Source organism: Oryx dammah, unplaced genomic scaffold (genome assembly GCF_014754425.2).
Source record: "Oryx dammah isolate SB20612 unplaced genomic scaffold, SCBI_Odam_1.1 HiC_scaffold_9, whole genome shotgun sequence".
NCBI classification, from domain to species: Eukaryota; Metazoa; Chordata; class Mammalia; order Artiodactyla; family Bovidae; genus Oryx; species Oryx dammah.
The window spans coordinates 9,516,217-9,531,283 of NW_024070193.1; the positions used below are offsets into that span (position 1 = coordinate 9,516,217).

A 15,067-nucleotide genomic window follows, 5' to 3' on the forward strand; every position below is an offset into this window, starting at 1 on the left:
TTCTTCAAAGAAAAAGTTGAGGCAATGTCATCTGCTCAAAGTTGAGTGGTTTACTCAAAATAAACTGAAAGTTTCTGATTATAAAATTGCGTGTGACATCTAGAACTTATTTTGTTGGACAGTGGTTTCTCTAGTATCCTAAGGAGATTGATAAGATAGTCCCTAAGGGTGACTTGACTGAGTGAGTGGATGAAGCCATGTATGGCGCACTGATGAAATCTGCCATTGGGTATAGAATCTTTAAGAGGAGAAGGTGGGCCTGCCCCAGTGAGAAGACTAGAAAAGGTACACTTTACTTTTCTGAGAGGAAGTTGGAAGGGGAGGGGAGCCTTATCAGTGTAAGGAGAAAACCACCTGTGGGGACCGTGTGAATGATGTTGCTCTTGTCTGCATATCTCCGGGGTGGGGGTGGGGGGAGGTGTGTGGAGCAGAGCACGGAAAAAAAAAGACCAAGCTTTGTTATGTCTTCTCGCCTCCATATTTGGGCATAAGCTGAGTTTAACTTGCTTCCAAGACGTTTAAGACTCATGTATGGAAAAGTCCCTTTCTCCTTATCCGAACGTGGCAGCGGAGAGGCAAGGAGTGTTCCCTGTGCACCTGCTGCGTTCCTGCAGGTTACTGTTACCGGTGCTAAGGGTTCCTCCAGGAAGCCCTCTGTGGCCGCTCCAGACCGGTTCCCCTAGTCTATGGGACCCCGCACATCACGCAGTTCCTAAAACCTGACTCCTGCAGACCTCCCTGGGAGGTTCACACCTACCGCAGAGTAGACCTTCAAGGCGCTCTTGACCTGCACTGGCGAGCGTCAGTGTCGCCATCCCACACCATCACTTGCGCAGTAATCGGCCTCCAAGGCGCCCCAACCCGCCGCAGTACTGAGTCATATTTTGGCCCAGCCTCCTTGTTGCCACCCCACTCCGGGAGCGAAAAAATGTAGACCATACTTTTCCCGGAAGAGGGAAGTGCGTCTTAAAAAGGAGAAAACTACCACTGGGGGTTGCCAGTACCTGTGCATCTGCGTTTGTGGGGGGCGCGGCTTCTGCCCTGGGGAGTGTGCATCTCTGCCTGACAACAACCCACCTCAGGAAAGAGACACTTTAGTGTGGGTCGGGGTCCAGGGCCGGGAAATCTCGAGTGCAGCCTGGGCGCGGCGTCCCCTGGCACCCTCTCCCGGTGACGGCTGCGCGCGCGGGCTCCGCGGCCGTTGTCCTGGCGACGGCGCGGCGCGTGCGACCCCCGCGGCCCCGCCCCTGGGTGCGCGCGCAGCCTGGGCGCCATGGCGGCGGCGGCGGCGGCGGCAGGCCCCCGGCCTGAAGCGGCGAGTCCGCAGTGGCCGCCACGGCATCACGACCCGGCCGAGGCTGCGGCGGGGCTGGGCGACTGCGAGGACGCACCGGTCCGGCCGCTGTGCAAGCCCCGCGGCATCTGCTCGCGCGCCTACTTCCTGGTGCTGATGGTGTTCGTGCACCTGTACCTGGGAAACGTGCTGGCGCTGCTGCTCTTCGTGCACTACAGCAACGGCGACGAGAGCAGCGACCCCGGGCCCCAGCGCCGCGCCCAGGGCCCCGGGCCCGCGCCCACCTTGGCTCCCCTCACCAGGCTGGAGGGCATCAAGGTGAGGCCCTGCACCACCAAGCCCGAAGCGGCTGGCGCTCCTGTCGGGGGCCGCTCCGTGCGCTGCCCCCGGCCTGCCGCGCGCACCCTCTCACTCGCCCGGCGCCGCTCCCCGGGCCCGGGCGCCCTTCCCTCCTCCTCCCTCGCTGCCCGCTGTGCCGCTTTCCCTTAGGTGGGGCATGAGCGCAAGATCCAGCTGGTCGCCGACAGGGATCACTTCATCCGAACCCTCAGCCTAAAGCCGCTGCTCTTCGGTAAGTTCGCCGGGCGCCCCCCGGGAAGGGCCAGAGGCTGCGATTCGGTGGCTGCCTTCAGGCTCCTTTGACCACGTGACTTCTGTTTTGAAAATGGCTGCTTCAAAGTAGCCCTGTCTTTTCCACCCAGAGGTTACCCCCAAGTGAGGTACCCGCCCCCACCTCCAAAATAGGGTGACGGGGTGACCTTTCCACTCTCCCTTCGGTGACTTCTGCTTTCTGCAGCTAATCCTTCCATCACAGGGCTGGCCATATGACCTAGAAGCTAGTGCCTATAAACCTTTCATTGAAACTGTCTTTGGACCCTCTCTGAGGTGGTTAATTCTGTCACATTCTAGAATAGGGGAAGGGTTGGAGATACTGATAACCAGGTCCTAGCTGATATGAGGGGGAATTCCAGTCCCAAAATGGGCCCTCTGGTCTGATAAGAAGCAGGCTGTCCAAATGTGAATAAGCTGGTGCCCCCAAAACCAGCCTTTGCTTTCTGCGCTCTGGAATTCTTCTTAGGATGGCGTTTTTGTTCGGCCATTAAAGTAGGCAGAGCCTTCCAGGGTGAGCTCACTGGGAACGGGCACCCTAGCTCACATTTTCTGAGCTCTCCTTATGTGCTAGATTTCATGTGATCGTTTAGCTTAATTCTCACAACCCTCCTGTAAGGTGGGTGGAGATCCCACTGTCAGGCTAGTGGGGCTGAAAGTGAGGCACAGCGAGCCCCGCTTGCCTGCAGGCTCACACAGCCAGATCAGGGCGAAGCTGGGATTCAAACGAGGCAGGCTACCCGTGGTGTCTGCACTGTTGAGCCAGCGTGCTAGTTGTGAAGACTCTTGAAGTCCTTCAGAGTCTAGTAGTATCAACAAGAAGGGGGTCCCTGGACCTATGACCTTGCCCAGGATAGGTTTTCCCAGCCCCCATCCTGGGTACCCAGCCTCAGTGACACACTTACCTGCAGACCTGAGGTGTTCCTGGCTCCTGGGGAATGGAGTGGGTAGGGGGCTGTCGGGAGGGGACTGGGGACCGAAGCAGAGCATCTGAGCACCGCTATTACCCCTGGGGCAGAGGGCACTGGTTGGGGATTATCCCAGACCTGTGAGAATGATTTCACATGCACGCTGTTTGAGGGGAAGTAGGTTAGGATGTGAGTCTATGGTGGGAGGGGCTCTCAATGATTGTTACTGTACAGCGCTAAAGTCTGTGCAAAGCACTAGTTGAGCTGCTGGGAACACAACATTGGACAAAACAGGAAAACAAAAAGAACACCTGAAGCTGACATTCCAATGAGGAAACAGACTAAACAAACACACCTGGTGTGTGTCAGATGGGATAAGTGATCACAGACAAGTAAGGCAGAATTTCAGCTGGGGTTGAAACCCTGAGTATGGTGGCCAGGGTGGGCCTTCCTGAGAAAGATATTTGAGCAAAGACCTGCAGGAGCTGTGAGGTGAAGTTGTCAAGGAACAAGCGATCCAGGCAAAGGGAACAACCCTCCCCATTACTGCTATGCTGCCGTGAGACAAACACAATGAGGTGGGTGTGCTTTCTTCTCATCCACCTTTATTGGACCCGTATATGCTTAATTCAGACATACGTTAGGTTAAGTGAACCACGAGACATAACCCCTAACCCCCTAACAAAGTCGCGTCCAAGTCCTACAAAGCCGAGAGTGAGAAGCCCAGACCTGAAGTCACCAGGAGTACATAACAGGAAGCAAAAGAGATTTGACCAAAGGTAACCTGATTCTGGTTAAGCCATCAAATGATGCTCAGACACATTACAAAGGGCACGATTAGGAGAATCGGGCAGTTGCAGCAAGACCTTCCTGCCTCTGGTCCTTGTGTCCTCCGAATCTCCTACCCTACCTCTCAGTCTTGTGAAAGATGCCCCACATTTTACCCAGAAAGTCTGGGGGCTTTCTGCTTGGTGAAACGAGGCGAGACGAATGAAGAAGAGATCTGTGATTATAAGAAGTCCAGTTGTGAGACAGGCCAGCCACAGGGGAGAGGGTGTCCAAGGAGAGGCAGTACCTGAACGCAGTGTTGAAGGAAGCCTCACCCCAAGAAGGCACAGTGTCCGTTTTCTGGGCCTGTCTGTCTGTCCACTTGCTGTCGCCCTAAAGAGGTAGGCAGGGCCCAAGGAGAATGGGCCTGCTGTGCCCCACCATCAGGGACCCAAGACGCTCGGGCTCAAGGGTTCAGGGTGTAAACGGGCAAGGGGACTGGGTTTTACCCCTGGGCGCCTCCACCTCTGTGGAACATTTCCTGTTTCCCACCTCTGTTCCTGGAGACATTTGGCAAATGGGACCTGGGCCACAGAAGGCCCACTCTGAGTTCCTGGCAGATGCCTGCTTGACTGTCGTAGGCATTTCCCAAGGGTTCAGACCATTGTCCTGTTGGGAGGCGTTCCAATTCCGAGTCACCATCAACCTCTCTGCTTTCTCTCACGTGGCTTACTTCTCCCTCCGCCTCACACTCATTCTGTATTTAAACAGCAGATCAGATCCGCTCCCTTCCTTAAAATCCTCCACAAGGCCCTCACTTCTCATCTCCCACCAACCCCCTTCCCTCACTCTGTTGATTCTCAAACTCTGAGCTCGCTGCTGCCTTGGTGCCCTTGTACGCACTGTTCCTGCCACCGGAAGGCTCAGGCTTGGTTCTCATGGAGGGTGCCTTCACCCCCATCAGGTCTCTGCTCAGGCCTCCCTTCCTCAGGGACCTCTGTCCGTGTCAGACTGGCCTTAAGAGGTTTCCAGTCTCTCTGTTGCATCAGGCTGCTTGGTCTTCTGTATTTATTTGGCAATTGTGTCTACCCTAAAGGTGAGCTACACGCGTGGGGGGCCTGATTGGATTTGCTATGTGTCCAGTGGCCAGAGTCTACGGCTGACAGTTACTGGTCAGCTGGAGGGCTTTACTGTCTCTCTGCACAGAGTGGCCGCCACCACCACCCTGGGGAGGGGCCTCCTGATTCAGTACCCTCTTCGAGAGCAGCAGGGGGCACTCCCAGTGGGCCAGCCAGAGTTTTACTCCACTTTCTTAACCATCTAAGGTAAATGAGTCATTGACAGCCTCCCACAAAGCACTGCATTTTAAAACCACGGCCTCTTTATTGTAGCGTTTCCAGACATATCTTTTTTTCAGCTTAACAATTCAGCAGCTACCTAAAACCACTGTGTTCTCTTGACAAGACACTGGAAGCGCAGAATTAGAGGAAGAATTTTAGGGTATATGTATGAGTTCAGGTTAGTGAGCAGCTTAACAGTTTTCTGCATGGACCCCCCGCCTCTGCTGTTCCACAGGCCTGTTGATTGGCAGAACTGTGGACTCCGTAAAGGTCAGGAAGATATAACCGAGTCTCTCTGGGGCTTGACCAGCAGCATCGTGCCTGGGTGAGCGTCGCCCGGGGCTTCGCGCCTGCCCTCAGGCTCAGCGTGGGGTGCTGGTGGCAGTAGCAGGCGTCAGCCAGGCTGGCATCACAGGGCTGGGAGGTGCAGAAAGCTAGTTGTACGTGCCCGGCACACACAGCTGCCTGCCTTTTACCAGGCAGAGCACTGCTGGTTCAGGGAGGAGCCCCTCACTATGACCACGGAAGTGGACTTCTGCCCTGCTCCTGCTAGTCTGGGCAAGCTTGGAGTGTCTCTGGACCCTGGTCTGCACATATCCCTGGAGGGCAGCAGCAAGAGGGGATCTGTGTGCCCAGGGGAGCATATGGTTTGCAGGGCCCCTGCACAGGCTCTAGCTGTCACGTCCCAGGCCCTCCCCACCTGGGTTGCCTCTGTTCTGGGCACTGATTATGCTGCCACCAGCACACAGCCAGCCGTAGATTGCAGTGGCCCCCGCTCCACGCACAGGCCATGGTGACTGGCTGACGGTCACCCTGCATCTCCCCGCTCAGCACATAGGTCCCAGCGTGCCTTGCGTGCAGGAGGCTGTGCACACATGTGGCATCCGGATGCAGCCAGCATCACAGACCAGGTGCCAGCTCCCCAGGGTGGGGTGGGCAGCAGGCCCACCCTCAGCACCTCTAGCCTGGAGTCTGAGGGTCTTGGGGACCACCCACTGCACCAGGAGAGGCTGACCTTCACAGCTGGAGGGGTCGGAGGGGCCATGTGATGAGCCTGGCATCTCTGAGTATCCCCTCCTCCCCTCCACCTGGTGAACTGCCCCCTCTTGTCTGATGCTCTGCTCTTGGAATCAGGGTTCTGGTGAATGCCTGTCCTCCTGGATGTGGTTGTGTTTGCAAAGCCCCGTACTTAGGAAGAGAGAACCAACTTCTTCGTTCTAAGCAGGCACAATATTTGGGCATGCCCTGTCTCTTGTCTTATTGCCCAGCCAGGCGCTGTAATGAACACACTTGAAAGGGGTTGGAAGGGGTGCTGGACGCCAGGGGCTCACCAAAATCGGTAGTGCGGAGTCTGTCTAGGACCTCCTTGGACCAGCTGGTGTCCTGCAACCCGCAGTCCCTGCAGCCGGCAGGTGATACTGGGGGAGGGGTTGAGTGAGGCTCCCCTGGGCCCCAGGTGGAGGAGGGGAGCCCTCAGCAGAGGTTCCTCCCACTGTCCTCTTCTTCCCACCAGAGACCCATTTACCTGATCCCAGGAAGTTGTGATTTGAAAGGATGGATTGCAGCCTCTGGGGCCGAGCAAGGGTGAGACCAGCCAAGAGAGGCAATGCAGAGACTGGTGGGCAGCTCAGGTGGGAGCTGTTGGAGATGGCAGGCACAGAGGCTGTGGCTGGTGGGAAAGCGTCCGCAGGGCAGGATGGCTGACTGGGGGTGGCCGCGGCAGACCGTGATGGGCATGCAGCTGGCCGCGGCATGGGTACATGAAGCTGCGGGGCACAGGCAGTGGGTACTTAGGACCCGGTTCCTGGATTCCAGGCTGAGGCCTCTGGGTGCTCCTGGCTGGAGGCCCAGCCAGACACTCCATGGTTGCTGAGCAACGACCCTGGTTACCTAGCAACAGCCCTGCAGCGGCCTTGCTCCTTTGCTTGCTGAAGTCTTAGCCCTCAGCCCCGTATCTCCCCTCCCAGCCTCACCCCTCCCCTCACCCAAGCTGCTTTCCACCTTTCCAGTGCACCCCCACCTCCAGCTCCAGTGGATGCCAAGTGCCTGGGAGAGGGGTGCGGGGGCACTCTGGGCCTTCACTCCTCACCTGGAGGGAGAAAGCAGGGCTCTCCTTCTCATCCTGAAAGGCCTGCTGGACCCTGCAGTTTCCAGCCAGGACTACGGTTGGCAAAGAGCAGAGGGGCCCCATCCTCAGGTTCTGAAAGAGCCCATTCTTGCTGCTAAGGCTGCACCCTGAGGCACTAGGGCAGGGCCCTGCTCTGCAGAGAAGAAACTGAGGGGGCTGCTGTTCCAGGATAGGTGAGGCTGGGGAAGGGGAGTCAGTCCTGCAATCTCGGGACTCTGCCAGAGAAAAAGCCACCACATGAGCCGTGGCTCCATCTCTTGGCAGGATCCTGTGGGCAGAGTTTGCACACCTCCCTGGAGAGGGTGGTCAGCCCCGCAGCCTAAAGCAGCCTGCTCACTGGCCTGGCCTCAACATTCAAGAGCCCTTGTTGATTTGAGGGTCCAGACGAAGGGTGCTCACCAAGGATAGTCCCTTGCCCATGTCTCTTCTGCTCCTTCTCTGCTGGCAACACCCTGACCAAAGAGTCCTTCCTGTCCCTGTCCGCCCCCGGCACTGGTGGGCACGCGGCAGTGAGTAGTGAAGAGCTACCAAAGAGCTACCCCGCTGGGGAGATGCCCCCCACCCTTACTTGGAAGCCCCTGCCCCACCTGTCAAGGAAAAGTGGGGCAAAGATGAGGCAGGAAGAGGCATGTGTCAGGATGGCACCCCCCGTGGCCAGCAGGGGCAACCAGCTGACTGACTGGTGGACAGCCTCGGCCACCGTGTCATGGTCCAGCAAGCTGGGTACCCGCATCTCTGTGTAGCCAGTGCCCTGGCACAGCACCACGGCTTGAGGAGTGGGCATGCGCTCTGCAGGGCCCCAGGGAGCCCCTGCCCCGCCATCACCGCACCAGTAGCTGCAGTCCTCTTGCTCTGTCACCCGCTTTCTCTGCCTTGGTCTCGGTGGACTGAGATTGGGAACTTCATAGTGCTATACCCACCCCCCCGGAGCCAGTGTTTGCCCAGCTCCCATGAGCTTAGACCCTCCTGGTTAGGTCGCGTGTGCTGGCCTGAACTGTTTGATTTGATTAGCACATGGCAGGGGACTGTAGAGAGAGCGGCGTCTCCTTTGGGCCTGTGAATTACTGGCAGCTAATAAACTGAAGAAACCTGGGCTTGTGTTTTCTTTCTCTGGTTTACTTTTCTTGTTCACTTATGTTTTAAAGCCATCAGGAGGTGACTGTGGATTAGCAGTTTGGTCTAACCCATTGTCCTGCAGCGCTCCCCGCCCAGTGCGTGGCTCACACCCTTTCCAGGTTCGCCAGGTTGAGGGGATCAAGCCAACCAAGGGCGAGGGCTTGCATCCTGTCCTCGGTGTCGTTGGATCTGGGTGCCCTCCCCGTAGAAGCAGAATCGGGCTGTGAGCCTGGGTTTTGCAGGACAGCAGCCTGTGTCGCCCTGGCCAAGTCGCCAATGGCTCTGTGCTTGGGGCTTCTCTGGGGGAGGAAGGATGATTTCATGAGGCCTGGTTTTCTAGGACGAGGATACAGATCACAGAGTTGATGACATGCTTAGGACAGGACACAGAGTCTGTGCTCCCTGAGTGTGATCTGCCGTGATTACTGTTAAGAACAGCTCCAATCCTGCCTGAGTGGCTGTTTTCTATCCCCTTGGCAACAACTGGAACTTCCTGCTGAGCAGAGCCGGAGGAGCAGCAGGAGGGTCACGGTGGCAGCCCGGCTCCTCCTCCACTTAGTCCCTGGGTGGGCCTCTTGTGACCCGCCCAAGGAAGGAGTCTCTCCCAGGAACAGGAGAATGAAGCGGGGCCCAGGCTCCAGCCTCTGGAAGTGCTGGGATGTGGGCTTGCCAGGTGTGAGGTTTGCGATCCAGGCACTGCTGAGCTGTTTGTGCCGCTGGGGTGGGGGCATGCAGACCCTGGAGCTAGGGCTCCGGCCTGAGCGGCCTTTACTCAGGCTTACAGGCATGGAAGGAGGCGTTCAGTCAGTGCATGTTTGTTCCCAAAGCAGAGGACACCGGGGCATCTTCTCAGAGCATGTGCCAAAAACCTGAGTGACTCCCACTGACCTCCCAGAACTGGGCGGATGACCAGCACCCCCTTGTGCAGGAGAATGCGGCGGGGTGGGGGGTGGTAAGGCCAAGAGCACCGGACGTATTCACTTTGAACACTGCTGAAAAGCAACAATGAAAGCACAAACCTGCCAACATCCTCTCGCCCGCTTAAGGAGTGGAGGTCAGCCCTCAGGTCCACCCTGGAGAATTTGGTCCCACCCGAAGGGATGGGGTTGGCCCACCCCCGGCGTAGCTCTGGCTCCCCTCTCAGGACTCCCCTGGAACATGTGTGTTCTCACCGTCCAAGAGAGAGGCCCTGTGTCCCAACGCTGGCCAGCCTTTGCAGGACAACTTGACTTTGGACTCCGAGTCCAGAGCAGATGTAAAGGGGTGTGTGAGGTCCTCCTGGCTGGGTGACCGGCAGGGGATGGGACCCAGCCCAGGCACCCTGCAGACCAGAAGGCCCTTAGCCTCACCCCCTCCTCTCCTGGCAGAGATCCCCGGCTTCCTGAGCGATGAGGAGTGTCGGCTCGTCATCCACCTGGCACAGATGAAGGGGCTGCAGCGCAGCCAGATCCTGCCCACCGAGGAGTACGAGGAGGCGATGGGCACAATGCATCTCAGCCCGCTGGACCTCTTCCAGCTGCTGGATCAGAACCACGATGGCCGCCTGCAGCTGCGTGAGGTGGGGGGCCTGGAGGAGCCCCCCGCCCCAGGGTGGGAGCACCCCCGACTTATCTTTCTAGTGGCCCAGTCACACGTGCTGCTCTGCCCCAGCCACAGGAGGCTGATGCCACCTAACCTTGGGCATGAGAAGGGCCAGGGTCCTCCTTCCTTCCCAGAGGGCCCCCTGCTGCCCTGGGAGCCCCGGAGGACGGCAGGGGCATCTATTGGGGGCGATGGCACTTATTGCCACAGTGCCCAGGGTGCCATGCTGTCTGCGCTCTGGTTTCCTTGCTGCCATTGCTGGGAGCCCCACAGGACTCACTGTTGATGAGGCGGCAGCTCTGAGGAAGCCAGACGTCTGCGTGCCTCTCTGCATGCCCCTCACATCCAGGCTTCTGAGAGAGGTCTTGTGGGGTGTGGGCTCCCTTGCCTATACAGGGCGTCTCACGGAGTCCGATCTTCCTAAGGGGCCCGGTGGACAGTCATCTCCCCACTGTGCCTCTTCCCTCTTTGTACCAGGCCCTGGCCTCACCCACCTCACCTAGGGTGTGTGGGTGGGATGCCGGCCTGGCCTCCCCTTTGCCTCTGATAAGCCAACATTCCTCCGGGTGGAGCCACAGCTCCCCCAGGGCTGAGGATGCTCGTGGCCCTCCAGTGTCTGGACTGGTAGCCCAGGCCCTGGCCTTCATCCTCACCCACATCCTGTCACCTGAACCCTCTGCCCTCCAGAAAGAACAGGGCAGCTGCGTGTACCCTGGCGACTCTCCATCACCGGAGCCAGCCCCCTGAGGCACCATCTTGTGCTGTGTAGGTCCTGGCCCAGAACCGCCTGGGGAATGGACGGTGGATGACTCCAGAGAACATTCAGGAGGTGTACTCTGCCATCAAGGCTGACCCTGACGGGGATGGTGAGCTCATATCTCGTCACCGTTGTGTCCCAGAGCCTCCTCCTGCCCCCAGCCAGGTGGCCCCTAGGCCCAGCTGCTAGAGTAGCTGGAGGTGAGAAGGTAAGGGGCCAGCTGTGCCCTTACCCCGGAAAGAGGCAGGAGCTAGACCCGCCCACTCCCCCATGGTGGCAGTCCAGAGGGCACCCTCTTGGCCTCGTCGGGCAGCATGTGGGGTACAGGAGATATGGCAGAGGGCAGAGTGGTGGAGCGGGAGTGAAGGAACAGTGAGGTCAGCTTGGCATCCGCCTATCTAGCCAGGCTGATCGGTCTAACCAGGGTCCCCCCTTGCCTGCCTCCTGCCTGCCTGGAGTCTTCTAACTGCCAGGGGTGGGTGTGGGCAGGAGAGCTGTCCTGGAAGCACCCTCCCCTTTGGTAATAGCCCCCAGGAAGTGTCCCAGGCATAGTCATCTCCCTCATGCCCAAGTTCTGCACCAGTTGAGGAAACGGACTTGGAAGGATGACCTTCCGGTTGGTGAGCCCCGAGTGAAGAATCCGGCCCGGACCTGTGCCTGGAGAGGCAGCAGGCGGCTCCCACCCATGTGCGCAGAGCTAGTGACACCCTCACGCCCCTCGAGTGGCCCCACCCTCAGAGAAGCCCCAGCCAAAGCACGGGAGTGTGTCATTGGGGTCAACCAGGGTAACCTTGTAGCCAAGACTCCAAGCCACTCTTCCGGAACCCCGAGAGGGTAGAGCCCAGCTTTGTGGGTTGAGCAGGAACAGGGGAGAGTGTTCTCATTGGGGAGAGTGGCCTGATTGTCTCTGCTGAGGGAGACTGTCTAGCAGGCAGGACTGAGACCAGAGAGAGAGAACTCGTGAGAGACCTCTCTCATGAGAGAACTCCTGGGGACCTGTTCCAGCTTACATCCTCCAGTGCAGAAGGCCGGGACAAAACCCAGCACTGAACACTCTCTTTCTTCACCCTCTGCAGGACCGGAGGGTGGCTACCACGCTCTACAGAGCCAGGCTGGAGGGCCGAGGGCAGTCCTTGGCCTAGGGTCTTGGCCATATGGCCTAAGCTTCCTATGGAGAACCTGCTCTGGCCAATCTGACGGGGTTGGGCTTCATCCTTTCAGGGGCCAAATGAGGGTTTAAACTGAGGACACGAACTTCTCTGGGTCTTCCTGTAGGGCCTGATGTGACAGAAGCCCACTTCATCTGACCCGAGTCCAGGCTGGGGGACAGGTGCACATGGGCCCCCAGTGCCTGAGGCCAGGGGTGGGTAGGAAGGTGCAGCCTCCCTACTCTGCCCTCCCCACACGGGCGTGGTGGGCACTGATGGGGGCGCGGTGCCCTGTGCAGGAGTGCTGAGCCTGCAGGAGTTCTCCAACATGGACCTTCGCGACTTCCACAAGTACATGAGGAGCCGCAGGGCGGAGTCCAGCCAGCTGGTGCGGAACAGCCATCACACATGGCTCTACCAGGGCGAAGGCGCCCACCACGTCATGCGCACCATCCGCCAGAGGTGAGCACCCGAGCCTGGCCTCCGTGATGCAGGGAGGAGACCACGCAGGCCCCTGCAGAGGTCCTTGGCTGGGACCAAGAGAACAGAGCTCAGGACTGGAACTCATCAGGAGACAGGCAATTAACAAAGGCAAAGTAGCCCTAATGGTGGGCAAACAATATACATGTGCGATTAGTACTAGATTGAATGTTTATTTTCTGCTAACTAGAGAAATGATCTCTTAACTCTGTCCACAGGACCCCTGCCCCTGAGTAGCCAGGGGTTTTAGATAAACAGCATTTTCCTGGAGGGAGTGTCTCCCTCCCCGCTCCTAGGCTTAATGGAAATCTCATTTTTCCCAGCCAGTGGATGTCTCCGGTTCATTAGGAGTCACCCCTTCCTGCTCTTATAGGGCCAGCAGGTCGGCTTAAGGAGCTCTTGGGAAACAGGGGCAGCACTCATGGCGGGCTCTCAACTCACCTGGCCAGCTCCTTCAGGGTGTCACTCCTGGCATGGGGCTGCCCAGCTGAATGCCCACTGCCCACCAGGGTGCTGCGCCTCACCCGCCTGTCACCTGAGATCGTGGAGCTCAGCGAGCCGCTTCAGGTCGTGCGGTATGGCGAGGGAGGCCACTACCATGCCCATGTGGACAGCGGGCCCGTGTACCCAGAGACCATCTGCTCCCACACCAAGCTGGTAGCCAATGAATCTGTACCCTTCGAGACCTCCTGCCGGCAAGTACTCCCACCTGGGGGTGGCTCCCAGACCCTGCACCCCCCTGACACCAGCACAGCCCTGCCCTCTGGGCATGCCCCTTGGTATGGCGCCAGGAGAATGCTGGGCATCCTGCTTGAGAATTCCCCCCACCACATGTCTCCCCCCCAGGCTGTTTATCAAGGGGCCCAAAAGGGGTGGTCGTCTGATCTCAGGGGCCAGACTAAGGTACCCACAGACACTGCAACTCACCCCCAGAGCCCTCAGGAAGGGGCAAGGCTGGACCCCTGATTCTTTCCACCACCCTCCCCAGGTTGTTAATCCTGCCTGCACTGCTGGAGACCTCAGCTTCTCCCCTTGAAGCTGCGTCCCCCTCCCCTCCCAAGGCATGGTGGCAGGTCCTCCCTCTTCATGCTCTGGCTCAGCCCCTTCTAGTCACAACCAGCTGTCTGCATGATTCTGCTGCTTCTGCTAGCTCAACTTTCCCAGCAGGCCCTCAGGCACGGTCATGTAGTTTAGCTAAGTGCACGCCCCTGTGATCTTGACCACACCAAAAAACTGTGACACACAAAAAGAAACTGGGTTCATGAGAAGTATGGGCTAGGGACATTTGGTACAGACCTGCCCTGTTGTCACTGATCCCAGCCTGCCCCTCTGGCCCCTGGGAACCTGGGCAGCTTATCCTGCCCACAGGTAAGCCCCTGGGAGCATCCACAGCTGGGGACCTGCTCAACAGCCCCCCTGCCTTACAGCTACATGACAGTGCTGTTTTATTTGAACAACGTCACCGGTGGGGGCGAGACTGTCTTCCCTGTAGCAGACAACAGAACGTATGATGAAATGGTAAGGGCCAACCGGGCTGTTCCTCTGGTGGGATGGCAGGGCCTTGGGCAAACAAAAATAGTACATGCGCTGCCAGACCTGGGATGAGGCCTCAACTATCCCCTGGGCACATCCGACTGGTTTCCCTTGAGTCACCTTGGGCTGCCTGGCCTTGGGCTCCTGGCCCTACAGTTCAGGTGGTTTGAAAACCCCACCACTCTGCCACCCACAGAGTCTGATTCAAGATGATGTTGACCTCCGTGACACTCGGAGGCACTGTGACAAGGGGAACCTGCGTGTCAAGCCCCGCCAGGGCACAGCTGTCTTCTGGTACAACTACCTGCCTGATGGGCAAGGTGAGAACCTTGGCCAGGTCAGGGCTACCTGGAGGGAGCTGCCTTCCTTTACCCAGCCCTGATTGCTACCCTGGTGAGCTGGTTCTGGCAATCCCCCACCCCTTCATGTTTTCTGGGTTTTTTTTTTTTTTGCCCCTACTGCCTCCCAAAGACCATCCTCAGTGACTTCAGCAGGCTGCACCCATGCAGCCTCCTGGGTTATCTGGAACCCTGTGATTCTTTGAAGTCCCAGCCTTTCAGCTCACTGGGGCTGAGGACGCATGCCCCTTAGTAGCCCAGACTGGGAAGGGCTGTGGACAGGCCCTGCAGCAAGAAAGCTGATTTCAAAGGGCAGTGGTGTGGAAAAGGCATTCGTTGGAGAGAGATGCTGAGCCGCCAAGGAGGCCTTGGGGCCAGATGTTTGCCACAGAAAGTGTGCACAGCTGGGCCACCCTTGCCACGCACTTGGGCAATAGGAGGCCAAGCTCATGCCAGCCAGCCCAGCCTAGATTACCTCTGGTCCCCTCCCGTCCTCACACCATCCTCCTCTCCTAGGTTGGGTGGGCGACGTGGACGACTACTCGCTGCACGGGGGCTGCCTGGTCACGCGCGGCACTAAGTGGATCGCCAACAACTGGATCAACGTGGACCCCAGCCGGGCGCGGCAGGCGCTGTTCCAGCAGGAGATGGCGCGCCTGGCCCGCGAAGGTGGCGCCGACCCGCAGCCGGAGTGGGCCTTGGACCGGGCCTATCGCGACACGCGCGTGGAACTCTGAGGGGTGACCATCCCAGTCTCCAGCCGCAGGTTACCCTAAGTCGGGGGCCCTGCCGTCCCCCTGTCCAGCTGCAGGCTGAAGGCCAGGCCGATGTCTAGCCCCACCCCCGCCTCATGCCGCGATTAGGGCACAGTCCCTACATCCATGTTATTTATTGTGTACAGACCCGTGATTCCCGGACAAATAAAACTACGCGGCGTTGGAGCTACAGGGCCGAGAGGCTCGCAGTAGGCTGTAGGTACAGTGGGCGGGGCGGGGCGCCGCGGCCGGGGGTGGGGCTTGTTGTATGTCATGTGACGGGGGGCGATTCGGCCCGGCCAATCCCAGCCG

General features: G+C 58.6%; 1 protein-coding gene across 1 annotated transcript; it reads left to right on the forward strand.

The window, feature by feature from the left end:
* The first annotated feature begins 88 nt into the window (after positions 1–88).
* Positions 89–14,952, forward strand: P4HTM (prolyl 4-hydroxylase, transmembrane). The gene is made up of 9 exons (XM_040246974.1): positions 89–1,612; positions 1,784–1,865; positions 9,531–9,721; positions 10,514–10,610; positions 11,949–12,111; positions 12,639–12,824; positions 13,557–13,647; positions 13,859–13,982; positions 14,517–14,952. Exons 1-9 carry the CDS (start codon positions 1,274–1,276, stop codon positions 14,735–14,737), a joined length of 1,494 nt encoding a protein of 497 aa, XP_040102908.1. The 5' UTR covers positions 89–1,273; the 3' UTR covers positions 14,738–14,952.
* The last annotated feature ends 115 nt before the right edge of the window (positions 14,953–15,067 follow it).

Coding starts and splice junctions, on each gene's coding strand:
- P4HTM (XM_040246974.1), top strand. CDS start 1,274: ATGGCGGCGGCGGCGGCGGCGGCAGGCCCCCGGCCTGAAGCGGCGAGT. Junction 12,825..13,556: donor CCCTTCGAGACCTCCTGCCG/GCAAGTACTCCC, acceptor CCTGCCTTACAG/CTACATGACAGTGCTGTTTT. Junction 13,983..14,516: donor CTACCTGCCTGATGGGCAAG/GTGAGAACCTTG, acceptor CTCCTCTCCTAG/GTTGGGTGGGCGACGTGGAC.